The following is a 20,955-nucleotide window of genomic DNA, read 5'->3' on the forward strand; positions in this document are numbered from 1 at the left end:
TACTAGAGCTGTAGTTCACAGGTCCACACCACTAGGTGCCAGCAGAGTACATCATGACCCCTGAGCAACCTGTAACATAACTTTTAAATTTAGATTCAAGTGTGAAAAGCTGGAGCATACAATGATAAACCAAATTCCAAATGAAAAAAAAAGGATATATGATAAATTGTATTATTTATACACACATAAGAGGGGCTGAATTTGAAATTTGATGGCAACAATAAAAAGAAGAAAAATCTATTCCTCTGTTTTTGTAATTCCCACTCTGGACTGTGGGGGGCGGTGTTTACATCTTTAGCGGCGCTTCGCCTGTGTCTGCCAAAAATTAAACGACGAAGAAGAAATCTGTCAAAGTTCATGGGCTAGCTTGTCACAACAACCAGCTAGCATAGTGGCTAACATCACCCTGACAACCCTGTTTCCTCAGTCAAAATGGAAGTAAATCAGGCGAAACAGGAACACCTGCTCGCATTAAAAGGTATTTAGTGGTTATCGGCAATTATATTATGACTTTGACGGTTGCTGCTGGCGTTGCGGTAGTTTGATTTAATCAATTCGCCGGGCTGCTGTCATTTGTTGCAAGCTCTGAGCTGCTAACAGTGCTAGCTACGATAGCATCATCCGTTTCCCGTTTTTAACTAAATAAACAAGACTGTTGGCAAATGGCGTGGCTTTAAATATTGCATTTATTGTCTTTGCACGAGTTTAAAGCTGCAATTTAATACACTAATTGTAATATGTTATGTCAAAAACGGTGCCTTAATTCCAGCTAACTAGCTGTTAGCTGTGTTGTTAGCTAACCTAGCTAAAAACACTTAGTTCTTGAAAAGCAAATTATGCTTTTATTGATTTACTGGCCTTGTCGTATCTGATAATTGAATATGTCCGTGCTTGTTGATTAGTTTTTGTCATTGTTACTCCACTGAGAGCTGAATAACTTGTCATGAGGCCACTGGTTAAGATGCAATTTGTGCTAACCACAGATGCTAACCTGGTGCATTTTGTTATATGTTGTTGCTTCCAGCTTTAAATTATGTTTGGAGTTGACATCAAACAGTCTGGATTAAAATTGTGAAGTTTGCAACCTGTATAATAGATGCATAATACCTGGTAAACTGTGTAAACTATCTAGACTAAGACATAGCTTAATTCACAAGATTATTTTATTAGATAAATAAACTTTGGTTGCAGTCCTTCTCTAGACGCTTTCAGTAATTTGGTAAACATCCATGCAGAATACCTGAATAAGAAAACCTGTTTTACATGTGAAAACATCACCACAGTAACAAACCCTTTACTCTACGTGTCCAGTCATTAACTAGTCTCGCTTTGTTTTTTTACAGTGATGCGTTTAACGAAGCCGACTCTCTTCACAAACTTGCCTGTGACATGTGAAGATCGAGATCTGCCAGGTGAGCTTGTTCATGTAACGTACGCCAGAGTCCAAAACACACACACAGAGAGCCGGTTCTGTTTTGCAGGCCTGCTGTGACAGAAGAGAGCATTACCATTCAGTACAGACAGCCACGAGTTATGACACTTTTCTTGGCTTGTTTGTGTTTTCTTCACCTTCATCTGTACTCTTGATAACTTTGCACTTTCCACATTGAACATTACATTTGGCTGTCGATCCTCGATGAGGTGTTACTGCAGCATTTCTTATTTTGGATATGGATGACACTAGCAGCCATGTCAGAGCATATCATAAAAGGCACAATTTGGGAGGCACGAGTCTAATACACGCTGTTGGTATCCGCCTGGTCGTGGTCAAAACTTTGAGCAAAAAAAGAGATCACATTTCACATAGACAGTTGCTACAGCGTGAGTGAAACCTGTCAGCACAGCGCAGTCATCATGTCCGCTGCGTGGGAAAGCCAAACAGCCGCGTGCAGTTTATGCGATTCGAGCGCTTCGCTGGGGGGGGCAGCAGCGTTTGAAACACTCGTGGAAAGGAGTGCATCCAGGCGATGTATTATTAATAGCTGAGATATTGGATTCTCATCAGTACTGGCAGACGCTCAAGGTTGCGCACAGTCAGCCCCGTCTGAAATACAAAGTCAGATCACTTAACCTCTGTGTTGTGGGATTGCGGGAGGAGAGGGGAACACCAGCTGCAAACTGAAGCAGACACAGAAATTCAATCATATCCAGTGAGCTGATCTTACCAACGGCGTTTTCTATTTAATATCTTTTTTTTTGCCCTACAAACATGTACAACTTCTCAGGTTTTTAACTCATATTCAGTTCCAGTAAATCCAACACACTGCTGTGTCTGATTCAGAACTGTCAGTTTGTTAATTCCCTGATTTTTCATTTCACAATGGGACACGACAGACATAGAAACCGATACCAGACTAAGTTGTAAGTCATCCTTCCCCTTTGTGTGTGTCATTGCTTCTGCATTCAAGAGAATTTCTCTCCAAAATAAAGCTTCAAAACAGTGACTAACATTCTCTATTCCCTCTTAATAACATTTATTTAAAGGAACAACGGCAAATATAATGCCATAACAGTTACGTAGAGAGAAGTAGCGACATTAAACTAATTTTAAGGCATCTTTTAATCTAGTGTACATGCGTAATTTAGATTTACAGTCTCGGATCCCAAATTTAGACTTCCAGGCTGCTGAGAGTGTTTGTTTTTTGGTTCCAGGGGAGAACAGCGCAGAGCAGCGCACCTGTAACTCAACTCCACATAAACCGTAAATCACTGTGACACTTCTAAGTAGGAACTCTATTTATATGAGTGGCAATGAAGTGAAAGCACGTCTTAAAGTGCTCAAAGATGAACGAGCTGCTTTTGACACGAGCAATAAAAAAGAAAAAACATCTCATCTTCTTTTGCTATCAAGGTTCTTATTAAAGACTCTTAGATATCTTATTAGAAGGTTGTATTATGAGTAATCGTCAGGGAATTAAATACAGAATAAGATGTGTATGTCTTATGTATGAAAGGAGCGAACATCTGACCCCATTGTCCAACTTTTCTGGCTTTGAAACTTGATCTTCAAAGAAGCTCTTTATTTATCTCTGCGATCCTCCTTGCGGCGAACACTTTGATGCTACCTTACGATGTCAACGCAGCGTCTCTGTCATAGCTCACAAGTTTGATTAAAGCAAGTCAAGTTGGTGTGTGGGTGTAAGGGAATGGACGATTGTTTGGTATTGCTGGGATCCTGGAGGGTACTACTTTTCTAAGTTTGTAGAAAATAGTTCAGAAGCACAAGATTTTTACGTATTCTTGACAAATATTTCATGTGCCTTTGCTTCCGTAGGGGACTTGTTCGCTCAGCTTATGAGGGAGGACCCCTCCACCATCAAAGGGGCAGAGACATTAATGCTGGGAGAGATGCTCACGTTACCGCAGAACTTTGGGTAATAAACGCTCGCGTGTTGACTTCAGCTTCAAACTATTTATTTTTTCGTCTAACACCCTCTTGTCTTTCCGTGGCGCAGGAACATTTTCCTCGGTGAGACCTTCTCCAGTTACATCAGTGTGCACAATGACAGCAACCAAGTAGTAAAAGACATTCTCGTGAAGGTACCGTAGGGGAGAAAATACCCGTCTATAGTGCAAACACACCTCTAATTAGTTTTTGCTAATAATTGCTATGCAATCCCTCACAGGCTGATCTACAGACGAGCTCCCAGAGACTCAATCTCTCTGCCTCAAACTCGGCAGTGGCAGAGCTCAAACCCGAATGCTGCATTGATGACGTTATCCACCATGAAGTCAAAGAAATTGGAACACACATGTGAGTGTTTTTTAGTCTATGTACAGGGATAAATAAAGGATTGTCTTTTCTTATCAAATATATTGAAGTTACAGTTATATAATTGGCTTTGACAAAAGGTGTACGCTTCAGATCATGGGCCGTTCCAAACCTTCTCCATACTTCTTTCTTTACGTCATCCTGAGTTTTATCTGTCCAAAGAATCCTGGCGTTTTTTTGGCAAAGGTTGAGCTGGTCTTTCTATTTGTGAGCTTTCATGAATAGTTGTGACCGTGTGGTGAACCCTCTGTATTTAAAGTAGTCTTGGATAATGATATGGCTACCTCCCGGAGAGAGTACTTCACTTAGCCAGATGCTCTGGAGTGGTTTTTATTTACCACATAATGGACCCTACAGTCATCCACCACGGTTGTCTTCTATTCACATCCAGGACTTTTTACATTGCTGAGCTCACCAGTGTCTTATTTTATTTATTTTTTAATCACAAGGCACCATACTTTTGATTCTAAAGTGGTTCCTGCACCTTTCCTCCAATTTGGATGACAATACCCTCAAATTCTAGCGGAGACTCTGCAATTTAAGCCCACATATAACCGTAATACAACTGTAACTTCAGCTTCATCTTCTGATAAATTGATAAAATATCAAAAAATTTCTCCAAACATACACTGATCAGGCATAACATTATGACCACCTTCCTAATATTGTGTAGATCTCCCTTGTGCCTCAAAGTGACTCATCAGAGAATGGACATGGACCTTCTCAGGGTGTCCTGTGGTGTCTGGCAACAGAATGTTGATAGTGGGGGGGCCTTTGGGTCCTATGGGTTGAGGGGAGGGGCCTCTGTGGATCATCCCACAGATACTTGATCAGTTTGGGATCTAGTGAATTTGGAGGCCAGGTCAACACCTTGTGCTGTTCTTCATGTTTTTTTTTTCATTGTTCCTAAACTGTTTCTGCATCCTGCTGGTTGCTATTGCTATGGGGTGGGGGTGCCTGATCTGGTCTAGGTGGGTGCTACTTGTCTAAGTAACGTCCACACCAATGAATGCCAGATCCAAAAGTTTTCCAGCAGAACCTTGGATTCTCACAAGTTGGCCAATGTTATTCACTTCATTTTTTTCCCTCTCTAATTTCCAGCTTAGTTTGCGCCGTCAGTTACACCACTCAGTACGGAGAGAAGCTCTATTTTCGGAAGTTCTTCAAATTCCAGGTGAGTTATGTTTGAGCGTTCTCATTAGATGGCAGCGGTTATGTCGTGCGTAACTTGGAGGTGAGAAATGCCACAGACCTACAACGGAGAAAATGCAATTACCGTCCTCGCTGTGGATCCAGTGTCTCACAGTCTGTCTTCCCTTAAGCATAACTTTCGGCGCACAGCAAACCTTGGATTTTATTTTGTTCTACTTGGATTAGACGCCGTTGAATCTTGTCTCGTGCTAAATGGAGGTACTGTGCGAGAAAACCACAGCGTTCAGTTTGCAATCTATTCTCAATCAGGTTTTGAAGCCGCTGGACGTCAAGACAAAGTTCTACAACGCAGAGGTAAGTTAGCCGCTCGCGAACACCGGCATAATGTCAAAACACATTCATAACACGCTTCGTGTCATGTTTCATTTCGTAGTCTGGAGCATTTCCAGATGCTAATAGTAGCAGTTAGCATTCAGTAGGCCTCTTGGGGAAACCCTTGTACCTCCAGTGATGTCAACTGAACAGGAAACAAAAACATTCTGCAGATTCTCACGTCAATTTTCTCTCAGAAGCTGGAGATCAAGGGTTTCCCTGCGCAGAGGCAAACAAGGCTTTACCTTCGTTTCTCCTCATTTTCACATCGGTAGCTTTTTATATTTCGACAGCAAGTATTCATTGTCATCAACTTTGGCATGTAACTTCATTTGTTTATTATGTCTTGTATTTTTTTATTTTCTCCATTAGAGTGACCTCAGTTCTGTGGTAATTGTTCCTTCTGTTCTCATCGCTGAACGTTAGCTTCTCTTAATCCTTTTTTTTTGTTGTTGTTTCATGGTGCGGCAGACTGTGTCTTTCTGAGCCCATGGAAAGGTGCAAAGTAAAAGAATGGAAATTAAATTGTGCGACGAGTGAAAACACCCGGCGTGTTTTAAAAAATGAAAGGGCATTTTCGTCCCGGAAGATCCATTTTTTTTCTTTTGCCCTTTCTTTGCATGCTCGTGCTTTCTCGCAAACTCATTCTTCTCAGGGCTTTTCAAAATTGAAGTTTGTGGTGTCAAATTGTGATTGGTGGGAAAACATAGTAGGATACGTTATGATTGGTGTTGAACTACATTTAAATGATTATACTTTGACTTGTATATTGGGAAGAGGGCAGCTGCAGGTTTAAAAAAGGCAACTGGACTTGTAGAGTTTCACCACTCATCCGAGTAGCTTCTTCAGTTCTGGAGGACTTGTGTGAAGTTTAAGGTATTATTATGTCAGATTGGAAAAACCTTCTCTGAGCAGAATAAGTGGACTGAGATTTAATCTGCCATCAATTTTCAATGCAGTCTTAACTTCTGTCCCAAAGAAGTTTCAAACCCATTCACAACTTGAGACTGGAGACTCTGGCTGATAATGGGTCCTTAAAGCATCATTCATAGGGAAAGAGAACAGGGACAAACAGTGCCCCCCTCAACGACAGGTAAGTATCTAACCACTTATAGACGTTAGCTGCACCATTTTCTGGTTATTTACACAAAAAAGCAAGTTTCTGATGGGTTATACCCACAGAGTCTCCTTTTTAAACCTTAAACTTCCCAACAGTCCCCTAGAACTGAATAAGCTACTCGGATGAGTGGTGAAACGTCTTCTCAAAAAAACTCTATAGGTCCAGTTGCCTTTTTTAAATGCTTTTTGGATATAACATGACCTTGACGACTGAGAACCTTCACAGACATACTCTGTAAAGCTTAAGGTTACTATTTTATCCCAATCATGCAGTAAAATCAGAGGGTTTGGTTTGAATGGCTTTGCATGAAGCAGAGATTCTGCGCTCTGTCATTTAACATTAACCTTTTTCAGAATGGTTCATGGTTAATTCCCGTATTTTGAATTGCAGGCATGAACTAATCTTTGCTTCTCTCTTTTTGTATCTCACTGTACAGTAGTGGCTGCACAGTTGACGGTTGTTGCTCTCCCAAAACGATCACCTTTACATGCAGGGGTCAGAACCGCTTATCTTTAAATAGCTACACTTACATGGACACTAGTATTTTACTAATAATTAAAGTAAAACTAAGTAGTGCAAGCGCCTCAGTTACTTAATGCGATTGCTCCCTCTGGCCTGAATAAATTCAATTCAATCAATTCTTTCTGCACGTGTGTTCATGTGGGAAAACATCAGGTGACTAGTTTCCAGGAGGGACCGAAATATATAAGTAGAAAAACAAATAAATGAAAAATTTAACAAAACCAGAGTTAATATGGGCAGAAATGTTAAAAACGTGTCAATAAAGTTGTGGGAAAACGTTCTTCTGTTATATTTCCAGTAGATTTGATGCCCCAATTTGGGCAAAACCACTTCACATATGACAAAAAATCCAGTTAAATTGGAATATCTGATCAGAACAATATCAGTAAATCAGTATCCAACAAACAAATTATTCTACAAATATTCTAATGTACAATAAAGGTACTTTACTTTTCACCGTTAATACAGTATGTCATTGGTTCTATTAAATGTTTGATATACAGTATATTAGAGAAGAAACAATCCTCTGGAGCGGTCCTATTAGCAGCCGGTGCATAATAAATGAGTAAGGAACACTTTATTTATTGATAGTCCACCATGGTAATGAGCCCATTTTTCTGATAACATCACCAAAGTAGGTTGACCTGACGGCTACATGGTCGGGATGCAAACAACGAGCAGTAACGGGCTGAACTGACCATACGGCCACTTGATGTTTGAGAGACTCTTTTAAATGTCAACTAGTAAAGCTCAGTCATTGTGCAGCCCCTACTCTGTCCTGCTGACCACCACTTGTACTAACATGTCCTCAAAGGTCCACTGAGCAAACCCGATAGACTTTAATTCATAACTTTTAATGTAAGTAATTTTTGTCTTCCGAGTTTGGTTGATAAATATTTACTACATCACTTGAAGAGTAGCTTAAAGGTTGAGTTCACATTTTTTATTTTTTATCTGAAAACATTTCTCATGAGCCTGAATTGTCTGTCTGACAGACTCAGACAAAATCATCTCGATAGATAGATAGATAGATAGATAGATCCAAATAAAAGGCTAGTTTTATACTAAAATGCCAGTTTTGTTTTATCTAGCTAGCGTTGCTCAAATTACCAAAAAAAAAATTTGGTTTCTTATCTCTTACCCTGAAGTCTTGTTTGGAAGAACAAAAGAAATGACCATTAACTTTATATAAACATGGACAAACCCTCCATGACGTATTTCTGAAGAACAGTTTTGAAGCTCAGTGTAGTGGCTCCGGCCGTCGCCATCTTGGCATTGCCTGACTCTACATAACTCCCGGCTAATTCAAAAATTAGCGAAGAGACACAACGTAGGTGACGCCTAGTAGCACAGGTAGCGACCCTTAAATATGCTTATTTCTAATGTAATGTTGGACATTTTAACACGGAGCTCTACGGGGATTGACTCGCTTTACGAGCAAGCCTCAAGTGGCCATTTGAAGAACTGCAGTTTTTTTGCACTTCTGCGTTAGCTTAACTTTTCAGCATCAGAAGTTGCTGCTTGCGAATGACAGCGAAATGTATATACAGTGTGGTCATGAGAATATTTTAAGACAAACTTAAAAAATGTGAACTCCTCCTTTGAGTTTTGCACAAACCTAACTCCCCCCCGTTAATACCTAACGACAAAGCTGTTGCTCAGTTCACCTAGGAGATTATTATAACTGCACATAAAGCTTGGCGACAAACGCCAGCGTGACCTCCCGGCTCTTCCGCTCCAGACAGATGAGGTGTTTCTGGAAGCTCAGATCCAGAACATCACCACCTCGCCTATGTTCATGGAGAAAGTCTCTCTGGAGCCCTCCATGATGTACAACGTCACGGAGCTCAACATGGTCGCGTCCGGGGATGATGGGTAAAAGCACATTCACGTTGAGATCATTGGTGAATTTCCGCTTGAAGCTCAGCTGTAACTTTCATTTTGTTTCTTTGCAGGGAGTCCACATTTGGGAAGATGTCCTATTTGCAGCCCATGGACACACGGCAGTACCTGTACTGCCTGAAGCCGAAGCCGGAGTACGCGGAGAAGGCCGGCGTCATCAAGGGAGTGACGGTGATAGGGAAGCTCGACATCGTATGGAAGACCAATCTCGGGGAGAGGGGGCGGCTACAGACCAGTCAGCTGCAGAGAATGGTATTTTAACGTGCACCGTACTTTCCAAAATCAGATTTTGAATCGGCTGTCACATTAAAGATTCCTGCGCGTCCTCCAGGCTCCGGGGTACGGAGACATCAGGCTGTCTTTGGAGATGATCCCCGACACCGTCAACCTCGAAGAGCCTTTTGGAATCATCTGTAAAATCACAAACTGCAGGTGAAAGTCCACACGAACCGATGTCCAACACCGCTGTCGATACCTTAAGATTAAAAAGTTGCATTACAGGAGTGATGGCGTCTTTTTTTTTCTTCGTGTTGCAGTGAAAGAACAATGGACCTGGTGCTGGAGATGTGCAACACCAGGTCGATCCACTGGTGCGGTATATCAGGACGTCAGCTGGGCAAACTCAGTCCCGCTGCCTCCCTCTCTTTACCCCTGACTGTCCTCTCATCTGTCCAGGGTCTGCAGGTATGATCCAAAGCTTCTGCCTCAACATCTGGTTGTTGGAGATGTTTTTTCATATCTATTCATTCTCTCCTTCGTTTCAGAGCATTTCTGGTTTAAGACTCACCGACACGTTCCTGAAGAGGACGTACGAATACGACGACATCGCACAAGTGTGCGTGGTCTGTCCGTACACGAGCAACGAGTCCTAGGAATTCTTTTTATATTTTTGCCTTTTTAGATATGAATGGACCAACTGTGGAAACCCACACATGACACTGATATTGAACTCTTTTTCTCTTTTTTTTTTTGCATCCTTAGGGGTTAATACTGTATTTTAAAATGAATAATATAACAAAAAAAACACTTTCTTTGAAAATAACTCTGTAAAATGTGCATAAATGTTAATAAAATCTCTGTAATCTTTGATTTTCTGTCGCTTTTATAAACATATTCGACGGCGTCCTTGTGGTTATTTGTCATGGAAACGAAGACACGGACAAGAATGTTTAATGCCACGTTCATTTGGTTATTTTTAGAAGAACGTCTGTAGATTGCACTGAGCATCTCCTTTTTCCTGATGTGTTAATTAACCCTTAATAGATCTTCAGACGCATAAAACAGCGTGTATTTATGCATCTTTCATGATTTCTTCATCTTGTAGCTGATGGATAGTTTAAGCTGGTAGTTTAAATGCGATGGTCCTTGAGTTGAATAACACTGGATTCATAGAGAGCCTCTGTTAAAACGTTGGGCTGACACGCTGTCTATTTAGACATTAAAAGTACCACACAAATATTTCAGTAAGTGTTTTAATTTCAAGACATTTATTCAGACAAAAACAATGTGCTGCCTGCCCTAGCATAATAACAACTATCTGTTTCCATAAAGCATCTGATCTCAAATACCAGATTTAAGAGCATGCAAAATGAACAATATGAATATGTCGTTATTAGTTAATGAGCAATTTAAATGGGCTTAAAGGGGAGGGATATTTATTTTCTCCTAAAGTGCCGTTAACAACAAAATGCAGGCTGCAAACACCGCTACACGATTTACAGCGCGTGTCCTAAAAAGTTAATAAGTAGAGCTCGTCGGGAAGCCGCGAGGTGAGTCCGGTGGTTTGTCTTCTTTCTGTCTAGAAAAATAAAACGGGACGCGCTATAAAACAAGGTAGACCTGGTGTGTATCTGCGTGAGAGAAAAAAAGCGGAGATGTTCCCTGCAATGCTGTAAAAGTACGTCCCTCCCTAACCTCTATTTATCACACGGGCCTTTAACTGAGGACATGAAGAGGGCAGTGGACATAGAAAACAGCATCTCTGCACGATGTCGAAGCTCTGAAGGAAGTCGGCTCAATGAGATCTTTTTTTCTTTTTTTTTTTATAATCAGGTGTTAACCGAATGTTTAGCCCCGTAGATGGTCCGGTGTCCTCGTCTCTCCGCTCCCAGAGCCTTTGAGTCCCAGTAAAGTGCCTTCAACCCCATCCTTCATTCCAGCAGCGCCGGGGACTTTAAGAAATGGGTGTAGTAGAGATTGTAATCGCGCCATATGGTTGCCCTTCCTTAGAAAACAATAACATGAAGCTGAAATAAAAAATAGTGCGTGTTAATAATATATTTAATTTGGGGTGGTAGGGCTCAGGTTTGGTTTTGAATATAAAGACAGACACCTGACGAGATCATGAGTGCTCCTCGGCGCTGCCGCTGAACGAACGGCTTCGGATGTGGTTCCTCAGCTGCTCGATCAGCTCCGGGTTCTGCTGCTGGATCTGCTGAGCGAACTGTTGTCCCCTGAGACGGAGACGGAGACACTTGTTTAACACTTGTTTTATCTGATGTCCTCACACTGTAGACATTTACAGTACAACATTATGACCACCTTCCTAATATTGTGTAGGTTTCCCATGTGGTGACTCATTAGAGAATGGACATGGGCCTTCTGAGGGTGTCCTGTGGTGTCCAGCAACAGAATGTTGGTAGTGGTGGGGCCTTTGAGGGGAGGGGCCTCTGTGGATCATCCCACAGATACTTGATCAGTTTGGGATCTAGTGAATTTGGAGGCCAGGTCAACACCTTGTGCTGTTCTTCATGTTTTATCTAAACCATTTTTGTGTGTATGCCTGTGTCAGACTGTGTCCTGCTGGGGATCACTTTTCATCCCATCCCCTCGACCAGTTTCATCCCATCCCCTCCGACCCTTTTCATCCCATTCCCTCCTACCGTTTTCATCCCATCCCCTCGACCAGTTTCATCCCATCGCCTCCGATCCTTTTCCTCCCATCCCCTCCATCCCTTTTCATCCCATCCCCTCCAACCCTTTTCATCCCATTCCCTCCTACCGTTTTCATCCCATCCCCTCGACCAGTTTCATTCCATCCCCTCCGATCCTTTTCCTCCCATCCCCTCCAACCCTTTTCATCCCATTCCCTCCTACCGTTTTCATCCCATCCCCTCGACCAGTTTCATCCCATCCCCTCCGATCCTTTTCATCCCATCCCTTCGACCAGTTTCATCCCATCCCCTCCGATCCTTTTCATCCCATCCCCTCCGATCCTTTTCATCCCATCCCCTCCTACCCTTTTCATCCCATCCCCTCAACCAGTTTCATCCCATCCCCTCCAACCATCTGGTATAGGTGGATGCTACATGTCTAAGTAACATCCACATGAATGAATGCCAGGTCCAAAAGTTTCCCAGCAGAACAATGAATCGTCACAAGATGGTCAATGTTATTTACTTCACCTCTCAGTGGTTTTAATGTTGTGGCTGATCAGTGTATAGGCTACTAATAAATCCAGGGCACTTTGTGTGTTTGTGGGTCTGTTAAAGTGGACAATGTACCTCAGTTGGTCGACTGATAAGTGCAAGGAATGACCGTTCCTGAATTCATTGTTGTGGTAGTGAGTTCAGTTTATGAATGTTTTTTGTGTTTTTAATCCAGCTTGGTTTTTCCTTGTGTAGTTTCATTTTACTTTGAGAGGATCATTGGTATCTTGCTTCCTGCACTTTCCTCTTTGTGCTCTCTCTGTCTCACTGTTTTTTAGCGTTTCTTGTCTTGCTTTACTTCCTCTGATTACGACTAGTTTCTCCTTGTCTGTTCCTCCCTCATCAGTTTCACCTGTGTCTCGTCCAGCCCATGTCTGCTTATATAGTCCTGCCTCGTCGAGTCGCCTGTGCTGTCACCCCTGTGAGTTTGCCTCTGCTGAGTTTTCGCTGTTCTGTTACCCGCTTGACGTTGCAGCCTCGTGTCTCCTAGTGTTTCCGTTCTACCCCCTGTGATTCCTGATTTTTCACTGTTGGTTTTTGGATTACCTTGCCTTCCCTGCAGCAGTAAGTTCTTTACTAAAGTCATTTTGTTTCCTGCTGCTACTTCACCTCCATAACAGAACAGAACATTATAGTCATTAAAGTTAATGTGGTGCAGTTATACACTGATCAGGCATAACATTATGACCGCTGACAGGAGAGTTAAATAACATTGACCATCTTGTGACAATTCAGTGTTCTGCTGGGAAACTTTTGGACCTGGCATTCATTGGTGTTGATGTTACTTAGACATGTAGCACCCACCTAGACCAGACCAGGCACCCCCACTCCATAGCTATGACACTCCTTCATGGCAGCAGCCATCCCCAGCAGGATGCAGCCTGACACAGACACACACACAAAAACGCTTTAGGAACAACTCAAAAAAAAACATGAAGAACAACACAAGGTGTTGACCTGGCCTCCAAATTCACTAGATCCCAAACTGATCAAGTATCTGTGGGATGATCCACAGAGGCCCCTCCCCTCAAAGGCCCCCCACTAACAACATCCTGTTGCCAGACACCACAGGACACCCTCAGAAGGTCCGTTCTCTGATGAGACACAACTGTTTTGGAGGCACAAGGGAGACCTACACAATGTTAGGAAGGTGGTCATAATGTTACGCCTGATCGAAGCATGTACTCACAAACCTGTACCACAATTTAAAGCATGCCTTTTTGTTGTCTAAACCTGCCTCTAGTGTCTTGCATTTGGTTTCTATTTCCCGAGAAAGAAAGAGTTATGTAGCATCTGCAAAGACGCACTAAAACGCCAAAAAACTCGGATGCAATTTTTACGATTACAATACTTTTTTCAGAAATCTTGAAATATAAATCACGGGTTAAAGCAAGAGTTATTATCGGAGAAAGATGTTGCTTTGTTTGCTTTTCTTGGCCAGAGCCAGAGGAGTAGATCGATACCATCAGCAGCTGGCACGAAGACTGAGGCCAGTCTGGCTCTGATTTAAAGCAACAAAATCCACCTAAATCCTCCCTGCTGCCTTTAAAACTACTCTGAATAGGCAAGAAACAGTCCAGCAAGTGACTGCATGTAAAATGAGACACACAGGGATTTCGTACACATTTGCGGCGTGACCCAACAGAGCTTTTAACGTTTAATTAAATGTAACTTACGCTTCAATCAGGCTGGAAATGTCTGACAGTCCTCCAACACCTGCCGCAGAACCTCCAACCGCGTTGGACATCATTCCTGACATGCTGAGCACACACAGAGACGGCGGGTTACAGTCGTCTAAAAACTACACTTGAAATCCGAACCCCGCGTAATCAAATGCCGATCATACTCACAGCTGTTGTACTTGCTGGTTCTGCATTACGCTCGCAGCCTGCAAAGAGAAATCCAGCTGAAATCTATTGTCTATAGTGAAAGTGTGTTTCTGATCGCGCCGGCAGATAAGTGACGAAAAAAAACACTTTTATTATCATCTAGCGGCACGGACCCCGAATGCACACACAAACGCACAGCTATCGGATTTAGATGTGTCTCGTAATTGTTGTTGCAGTAAATCCTTGCCGTGCTTGGAGAAGCATTCTCGGCCCGGCGGACGTTCCCGCGTGTCATCGTTTAACAAGTCAGAATTCTCCCGGCCCAGATGAGGTCCTTCGCTCTAGACAATAACTGCTTGGTTGACAGGCCGACTGTCACTCGTGGGATTAATTATCCGAGACAAAACAAGCACGAGACTAATCTCTGTCTCTCTATCTTTGCTTTTCTTTTTAAACCGTAGATGTTAGGACTCTCACCATGCTGATGAAGGCTGGGTTGTTGATTAAACTAGCCATGTCAAATCCCAATCCAGCGGCTATCTGTGGCACACATTCAACGACAAAAAAAGATTTTAGCTTAATATTCATTTTATTCCTTAAACAATAAGGATTTAAAGGACAATACTGATTGTTTTCTCTTACCGGGCTGGTCGCCTCTTTCTGCTTCTGCTCTGCGATCTTCAGGTTGGATTTGTAGGTGTCGTTTTCGGGGTCTAATACCAGAGCTTTCTTGAAGTAGGAAATCGCCTCCGGGTACTTGTTCATAGCCGTCAAAGCCAAACTGCAGCCACAAAAGAAAAAGGGAGAAACTAGATCACCCGTGACAGATCTCTAAAAAACATTATAAAAGCCCTCTAAACTCACCCCATCCTCCCGTACGCCTTGCTGTAGGTCGGGTCGATCCCGATGGCTCGCTCGCAGTCCCCAGTTGCCTCGGTGTAGTTCCCCAGTTTGCTGTGGGCTGCAGCCCTGCAAAGTGTTAAATCCATTCAACGGGCTTCTTTTTTTTATCGCCACGACAGAAGCACAGAGGCTTGGTGTTGTGAGTACCTGTTGCAGTAGTACACGGCGTTTCTTAGGTCCAGATCAATGGCCTTAGTGTAGCACTCCACTGCACATCTGTAGTTCTCCTCCTTCATGTGATTGTTCCCTGAGATATTAGATTATTATTAGACAGAGTTTAAACAGAAAGACGGACTATGGACATTATTAATATATATGCACCGATCAGCCATAACATTAAAACCACTGACAGGAGAAATAAATAACATCGAAACCATCTTGTGACAATTCAATGTTCTGCTGGGAAACCTTTGGACCTTTCATTGGCATTCATTGGTGTGGATGTTACTTAGACATGTAGCACCCATGTAGACCAGACTAGGCACCCCCCACCCCATAGCAATGACACTCCTTGATGGCAGCAGCCATCCCCAGCAGGATGCAACAACGAAAACGCTTTAGGAACAACTCAACAAGAACAGCACAAGGTGTTGACCTGGCCTCCAAATTCACGAGATCCCAAACTGATCAAGTATCTGTGGGATGATTCACAGAGGCCCCTCCCTTCAAAGCCCCCTCCCCACTAACAACATTCTGTTTCCAGACACCACAGGACACCATCAGAAGGCCCATGTCCATTCTCTGATGACTCACAACTGTTTTGGAGGCACAAGGGAGACCTACACAATATAAGGAAGGAAGGTGGTCATAATGTTATGCCTGATCGGTGTACATATTTGAATATATCCAATACCCTGTTAAATATCAGGATCTATGGTGACAATTACTTTCCGGTTGTTGTAAAAACCCTCTCAGGCAAAAGTAATAAAAGATAAGATGATATTTTATTTCAAAACTTTCCAGTGTCTCTTTTGTGAGTCTAACACTATTTATTTTGGTTGTGCAGCTCTTACTGATTAAATCTGGTGGAGTTTTCCTTCCTTTCCTTGTTATAAAAACATCTACTGCAGCCATTAATCACTGCAACTCCAAGCGACTCTAAAGCCATTCACTTTCGTGGACTAAAAATCACAGCTATAACTGTACCATATGAATGAGTCAGTCCTCAAACAGAAGGAAGCGCAGAGCTCTGAAATTACGTGGCTTGAAGCTTTCTCTTCATATTCTGAGCTGGTCCTTTACTAAAAATAAATTAACCTTAATCAAACGGAGTTTCTGTTTTAGGTCACAGGTGCAAACACTTCCCAGGAGCCAAATGACTCTCGATTCACACGAGCAACATCAGCTACCTCCCATGGATTTAGTTTAACACAATTCACTCCTCAAACACTTCAAGGTTAATATGGAACATGGTGGCAAAACAAAACAAGATAGAATACAGATTATGAATAACAATAAAAAGTGCTTATTAGTGAAGGATGATTCAACTACCTTCATTCTTAAGTTGCTCTGCTCGTTCAATGTCTTCAGGGGATGGCGAGGTCTCTGGTATGGTTAGGTTGTCGTTCTGCAAAGTTGCAAAACAGAAGAGCCGTTGAAAAGGATTTAATTAATAGCATCAGTCATTAAACCGTTCTTAATAGCTGTGGTAATGAACCAGTGTTAGAGAGCAAACATGCACTGGCACAACTTATTGATATGTAGCCATTAGAATATTGTTGTTGTATTCTTGTTTATTATTGCGTTGATAAAGGAACATGCATTTATTTTTACTTTGTCCATGTCACAGGCTCCAGTGTTGTCTCAGCGATATATCATTTCACATTATATACTCTTGTCGAGGGCCTGCTGCCTGGAAAAATGCCTGACAGCATGATGCTGCCACCGCCATGCTTCACAGTGGGGACGGTGTGTTTGTGGTGTGGTGTCCGCCAAACGTAGCGTAAAGTCTGATGCCCAAAAAGCTCCATTTTGGTCTCGTTAGACCGAGACTAAGATTTGAGCTCCACTCCTCTCCCATAAAGCTTTGACTGGTGAAGAATCTTGGTGGCCTTCCTCGCTAGTCTCCTCTTTGCATGGTTACTCAGTCTGGGATTACAGTCTGCTCTTGGCAGATTTACATAAATGCTGAGTTCCTTCCATGTCTTAATGATGGATTTAACTGAACTCTAAGGTATGTTCAGTGAGTTTGTAGCCAGAAACAGGGATTAAACTAAGTGACTGGACCTTCCAGACCATAGACTGTATAAAGATGGACGGCGGAACTGCTCCTCAAAAGTGAAGCCAAAGCAAATAGAGCTCCCCCTGGTGGCTGGATGCAGTATAGGTCATAAGCTCCGCCCCCTCCATGTTAGTGGATGGGACTTGGGCCGAACTAAAACACTAAAATACACGTCAAGGATGGTTTCTGTCATTTTAGGTAGTTAATATAACGTTGATGAATGTTCAAGTGTCATTTTTTTTGGACAAGTTTCTTTTAGTTAGTTATTTGATGCTATAGAAACAGGATGTGACGTAATGGCGACCACCAGTTGCCATGCCAATCGTTCTGTAAAATGGTCCCCGGGGACTGTGAAAGTTAGAAAAAACTATTTTTTAAAAACAAGTACAGTGTATAATCCAACGTTTCCTTGTAAACTGGTGGAGGCAGAGCAGAGTGCAGCGTTAATCAAATGAAAAACGCGAGTTCAGTCTGGAGGAAGTGTGGTCGGGTCATCGATATTGCGGCTCTGGCTCCAAAGTCGCAAGATGGCGCCGCCCGTATCCTCAGGAAAATACCGTCAGTTTGGTTAATTCAAGGAAGTGATGACGTATTGTCCATATTTATATACAGTCTATGCTCCAGACACAGCTGCTTCAGACACATTCGCTGCACTTGAGTCATCTCCATTTCATTAATTAATTGCGAGAAAGTACTAGCACGACTTGGCTGGACCTTTGCTGAATTAGGTCAGTCTGATTAATTAAAGGGATAAGGAATACTTAGGCAGTCACTTATTTTACATTATATATATTTTAATTAAACATATTGCTGTTACTTATTTTTTAGTAAATTCTAGACAAAAACAGGAATTATATTGAGCATGATTGATGATGATGATTATGATGACACTACTTATAAAAGCATCTGAGGGGGTGAATGTTTCCGATGCAGTACCCACCTTGAGCAGGGCATTGAGGAATATCTCTGTAAGCGGCTGTGGCACTGCGAGATGACAGTCACTGGAGCTGATCTTAAAGGTGGTCTCCAAGCACTGTATCGCAACTGCAGCGGAGAATGCGGACAATGTGACAGAGTAATTTAACATAACAGCGAAAGAACCGCGGCGAACAGTTTAATCACGGTGAGTCAGAACCAGGCTGCACATTCAGAGCAAGAAATCTAAACTGTCTGGTTTTCATATAGGATAGAAACGCCACACGTGCTGCTTAATATCCTACTCTGATTACTTTGTTTTATAATAAAACCTGAAGTTTATTCACTGAACGGCAAGATAATAGACTAACAATATGAATAAATGATATACAAATTCTGAAATGGGCAAAGCAAATCTGCCCTACATTTCTAAAGTCGCTTTCCACAGTGCACCGAGAGTCGACCTACCTTCAAGGCTCTCCTGCTCATCAGAATTCAAAGCACCGCAATGTGTTTGATCTCGGAGGAACTGCACAATAGAGAATGCCAGGCGCTTCTCCACGGCCATTTTTACCTAGAAACTGCCGGGCACAGGAAGTTGTTTGAGAAGAGCACGCTATTAATTCACAGGGGTGGACGCTTCAGAAATAATAAATGTGTAAAATAAAACAGGTAGTGCACAACTAATACGTGACTCAGGAGGAAATAATGCTACCCAACAATCTAATAATCCAACAATCAAAGGTACTTAATCTGATAATAAACTTACAACAAGATCTCTTACAACAAGATGCAGCTGGATCACATTTCCAACTAACTAGTTTATACGTTGCAGGCACACGCTGTCAATTCATGCAACAGTGAATTAATCGCCACATAAAGTCACGATAATTTCCTGATATTGAGCAACACAAATTTGTTTTAATACCTCCATGAAAGGATGTGACTTTCAATACTTCTTTACTTACTACACTTTTACTAATACAGTACTACTACTGCTTTACTGATGCATTAGCAAGAGGGCAGTTTATTAAAGACAATCAACCGTCCAAAAGACACTTATATTGTGTTTGCCGTCCCATGCGACGAATACTAATCGTCCCGTTTGAGGATGACACGAATGGAAGAGTCTTTCTTTCACTGCAGCTCCACTACTTTGTCTTTTTATATGAAATAAATGTAAACAGCCATGTAAGGCGCCTGTTTCCACGTTACTCGCCATTTCTCCTCGCTATTACACATTTGTGACATAAAAGAAATCAACCATCTTTTATATGTTACTCTAGAAAAACAAAGCTTTTACATTTTTGCATTTAATTATCATAAATCAGAGGTTGTGCATTAGCTATTATAATAATAAACGTCTCAAATAGATTTTAAGGCTTTGCTAAACGCGCTCCCATCTCAATCACACATGCGGACACTCTTACTGGGCTATTATCTCGTTACTACTCTAAACTGGATTAGTAAAAACTCCAGATTCCCTTTAAACCAGCAGATTTTTCATCACATAATTAAGTGCATTCGAGCAAACCCAGCGGATTAGGTTCATTTCGAGCCCCACATAGCAGCACAATTGCCCCCCTTTAACAGTCTAATCCCACCATCTACTACCTCTCCTTTACAAACAGGAGGATGGATGGTGATGGTGATGGTGCATGCACTTGTTGTTTCCAAGACAACTCATGTGAGGATGAGAGCAAAAAAATTATAATTATTATTTTCTATTTTGAGTAAGACTAGATGATCTGCAGACACAAACACTGCCTCATATTTTCCATCACGTGCTGAAGCCATGCGTTGTTATTGCTCTCACGGAGGTCTGGCTAGCAAGGGGGCTACATCCTCCCTCCGTGTGTGTGTGTGTGTGTGTGTTGACACAACACGTACATGCAGTGATGCAGAAGCTGTGATGTAATACCACAATATGTATTTTTTTTTACATTTTCTTTAAAGAAAAAGAAAATACACCTCATTAAAGCTTATTTAAAATAATAAAAATAAAAAAATAATAATAAAAAATGACGCCGGAAGCTAATTTTAATTTCCTTGATAGCAGGGCTCGCGCACTGTGTAGCTAATGTGATGCTAAAACAATCAAAATACGAGGCTAGCAAGGCGGGGGACAAACAGAAAAAAAAAAATGAGAGGAGACGAAAATGTCAGACCAATGCAATGATTAGGAAGGTAATGTATTAATAGCGTAAGCGTCTGAGGATGCTATTCGGCGTCTCCAACCGCCTTCCCCTCCCCTAACTGCCCACCTACCTACCTGAGCTCTTATCCAGCTGTCTGCTGCTTGCTGCCGCCGCGTCATGAGGACTCTCTCGGACTGACGGCATCCCCTCGTGCGCATGCGCGTAGATAGCGGAAGTAAGAGGCACATTGCATAAAAAATTATTAGTGGTGCTTGTGTCTGTGCTGCTGCTGCTGCTGCAGGGACTGTTACAGTAAGAAACGGCGACAAAGTGATTTATTTATTTTTTATTTTTCTCGGGAAATTTAAAAACGCATGAAACCGCCGGCATGTGTGCTCTAAGAGTTGCAGTCTGCCGAACCCTTATCAGGTATTTTCAAGTATAAAAGTGTTTATTTTAACATACATGTGTGCGACAGATTAATGGGACAGAGACTGCAATACTACTCTTTAATCGTTTGTCATTGCTGATTGCATTCAAAAGTTTATTGGGCATCTAAAAAAAAAACATGATTAAATAACTGAGCTGCTTGTTTTGGATCCTGCAAGCATTTTTATTTTATTTTATGAACTTGTTTTTAAAGCCTTCCGCTGTCATGCAATGAAACTCGACCCTGATGGA

At 42.0% G+C, this 20,955-nt stretch overlaps 2 protein-coding genes across 5 annotated transcripts; one reads left to right on the top strand and one right to left on the bottom strand.

Moving 5' to 3' along the window:
- Positions 1-268: 268 nt before the first annotated feature.
- Positions 269-9,962, top strand: trappc13 (trafficking protein particle complex subunit 13). Of its 2 annotated transcripts, XM_084572054.1 has the most exons (13): positions 269-478; positions 1,344-1,412; positions 3,275-3,374; positions 3,456-3,540; positions 3,627-3,754; positions 4,874-4,946; positions 5,234-5,278; positions 5,669-5,686; positions 8,680-8,813; positions 8,894-9,092; positions 9,172-9,272; positions 9,377-9,524; positions 9,605-9,962. In XM_084572054.1, exons 1-13 carry the CDS (start codon positions 433-435, stop codon positions 9,710-9,712), a joined length of 1,254 nt encoding a protein of 417 aa, XP_084428180.1. In that variant the 5' UTR covers positions 269-432; the 3' UTR covers positions 9,713-9,962. The 2 variants fall into 2 exon arrangements, with proteins under 2 accessions (XP_084428180.1, XP_084428181.1); XM_084572055.1 differs by lacking the exon at positions 5,669-5,686.
- Positions 9,963-10,348: 386 nt separating this feature from the next.
- On the bottom strand, positions 10,349-20,462 carry sgtb (small glutamine rich tetratricopeptide repeat co-chaperone beta). Of its 3 annotated transcripts, XM_084572658.1 has the most exons (12): positions 20,409-20,462; positions 18,605-18,717; positions 18,162-18,265; positions 16,492-16,567; positions 15,148-15,247; positions 14,962-15,066; positions 14,740-14,878; positions 14,575-14,637; positions 14,119-14,156; positions 13,945-14,028; positions 11,173-11,293; positions 10,349-11,086 (listed from the first exon to the last, which is right to left on the bottom strand). In XM_084572658.1, exons 2-11 carry the CDS (start codon positions 18,702-18,704, stop codon positions 11,182-11,184), a joined length of 921 nt encoding a protein of 306 aa, XP_084428784.1. In that variant the 5' UTR covers positions 18,705-18,717; positions 20,409-20,462; the 3' UTR covers positions 10,349-11,086; positions 11,173-11,181. The 3 variants fall into 3 exon arrangements, with proteins under 3 accessions (XP_084428784.1, XP_084428782.1, XP_084428783.1); XM_084572656.1 differs by having other exon boundaries at positions 14,575-14,878; XM_084572657.1 differs by lacking the exon at positions 20,409-20,462 and having other exon boundaries at positions 14,575-14,878; positions 18,605-18,778.
- Positions 20,463-20,955: the final 493 nt, after the last annotated feature.

Source organism: Chelon labrosus (assembly GCF_963514085.1).
Source record: "Chelon labrosus genome assembly, chromosome: 22".
Lineage (NCBI taxonomy): Eukaryota > Metazoa > Chordata > Actinopteri > Mugiliformes > Mugilidae > Chelon > Chelon labrosus.

Bases quoted from the DNA above. Each gene is read 5' to 3' on its own strand.
- trappc13 (XM_084572054.1), top strand. From the start codon at position 433: ATGGAAGTAAATCAGGCGAAACAGGAACACCTGCTCGCATTAAAAG. The intron at 3,541-3,626 runs GTACCGTAGGGG...AATCCCTCACAG, and splicing joins TAAAAGACATTCTCGTGAAG to GCTGATCTACAGACGAGCTC. The intron at 9,273-9,376 runs GTGAAAGTCCAC...TTCGTGTTGCAG, and splicing joins TGTAAAATCACAAACTGCAG to TGAAAGAACAATGGACCTGG.
- sgtb (XM_084572656.1), bottom strand. From the start codon at position 18,704: ATGGCCGTGGAGAAGCGCCTGGCATTCTCTATTGTGCAGTTCCTCCGA. The intron at 14,029-14,118 runs GTGAGTATGATC...GTGTGTGCTCAG, and splicing joins AACCAGCAAGTACAACAGCT to CATGTCAGGAATGATGTCCA. The intron at 11,294-13,944 runs GTAAGTTACATT...TCTCCGTCTCAG, and splicing joins ATTTCCAGCCTGATTGAAGC to GGGACAACAGTTCGCTCAGC.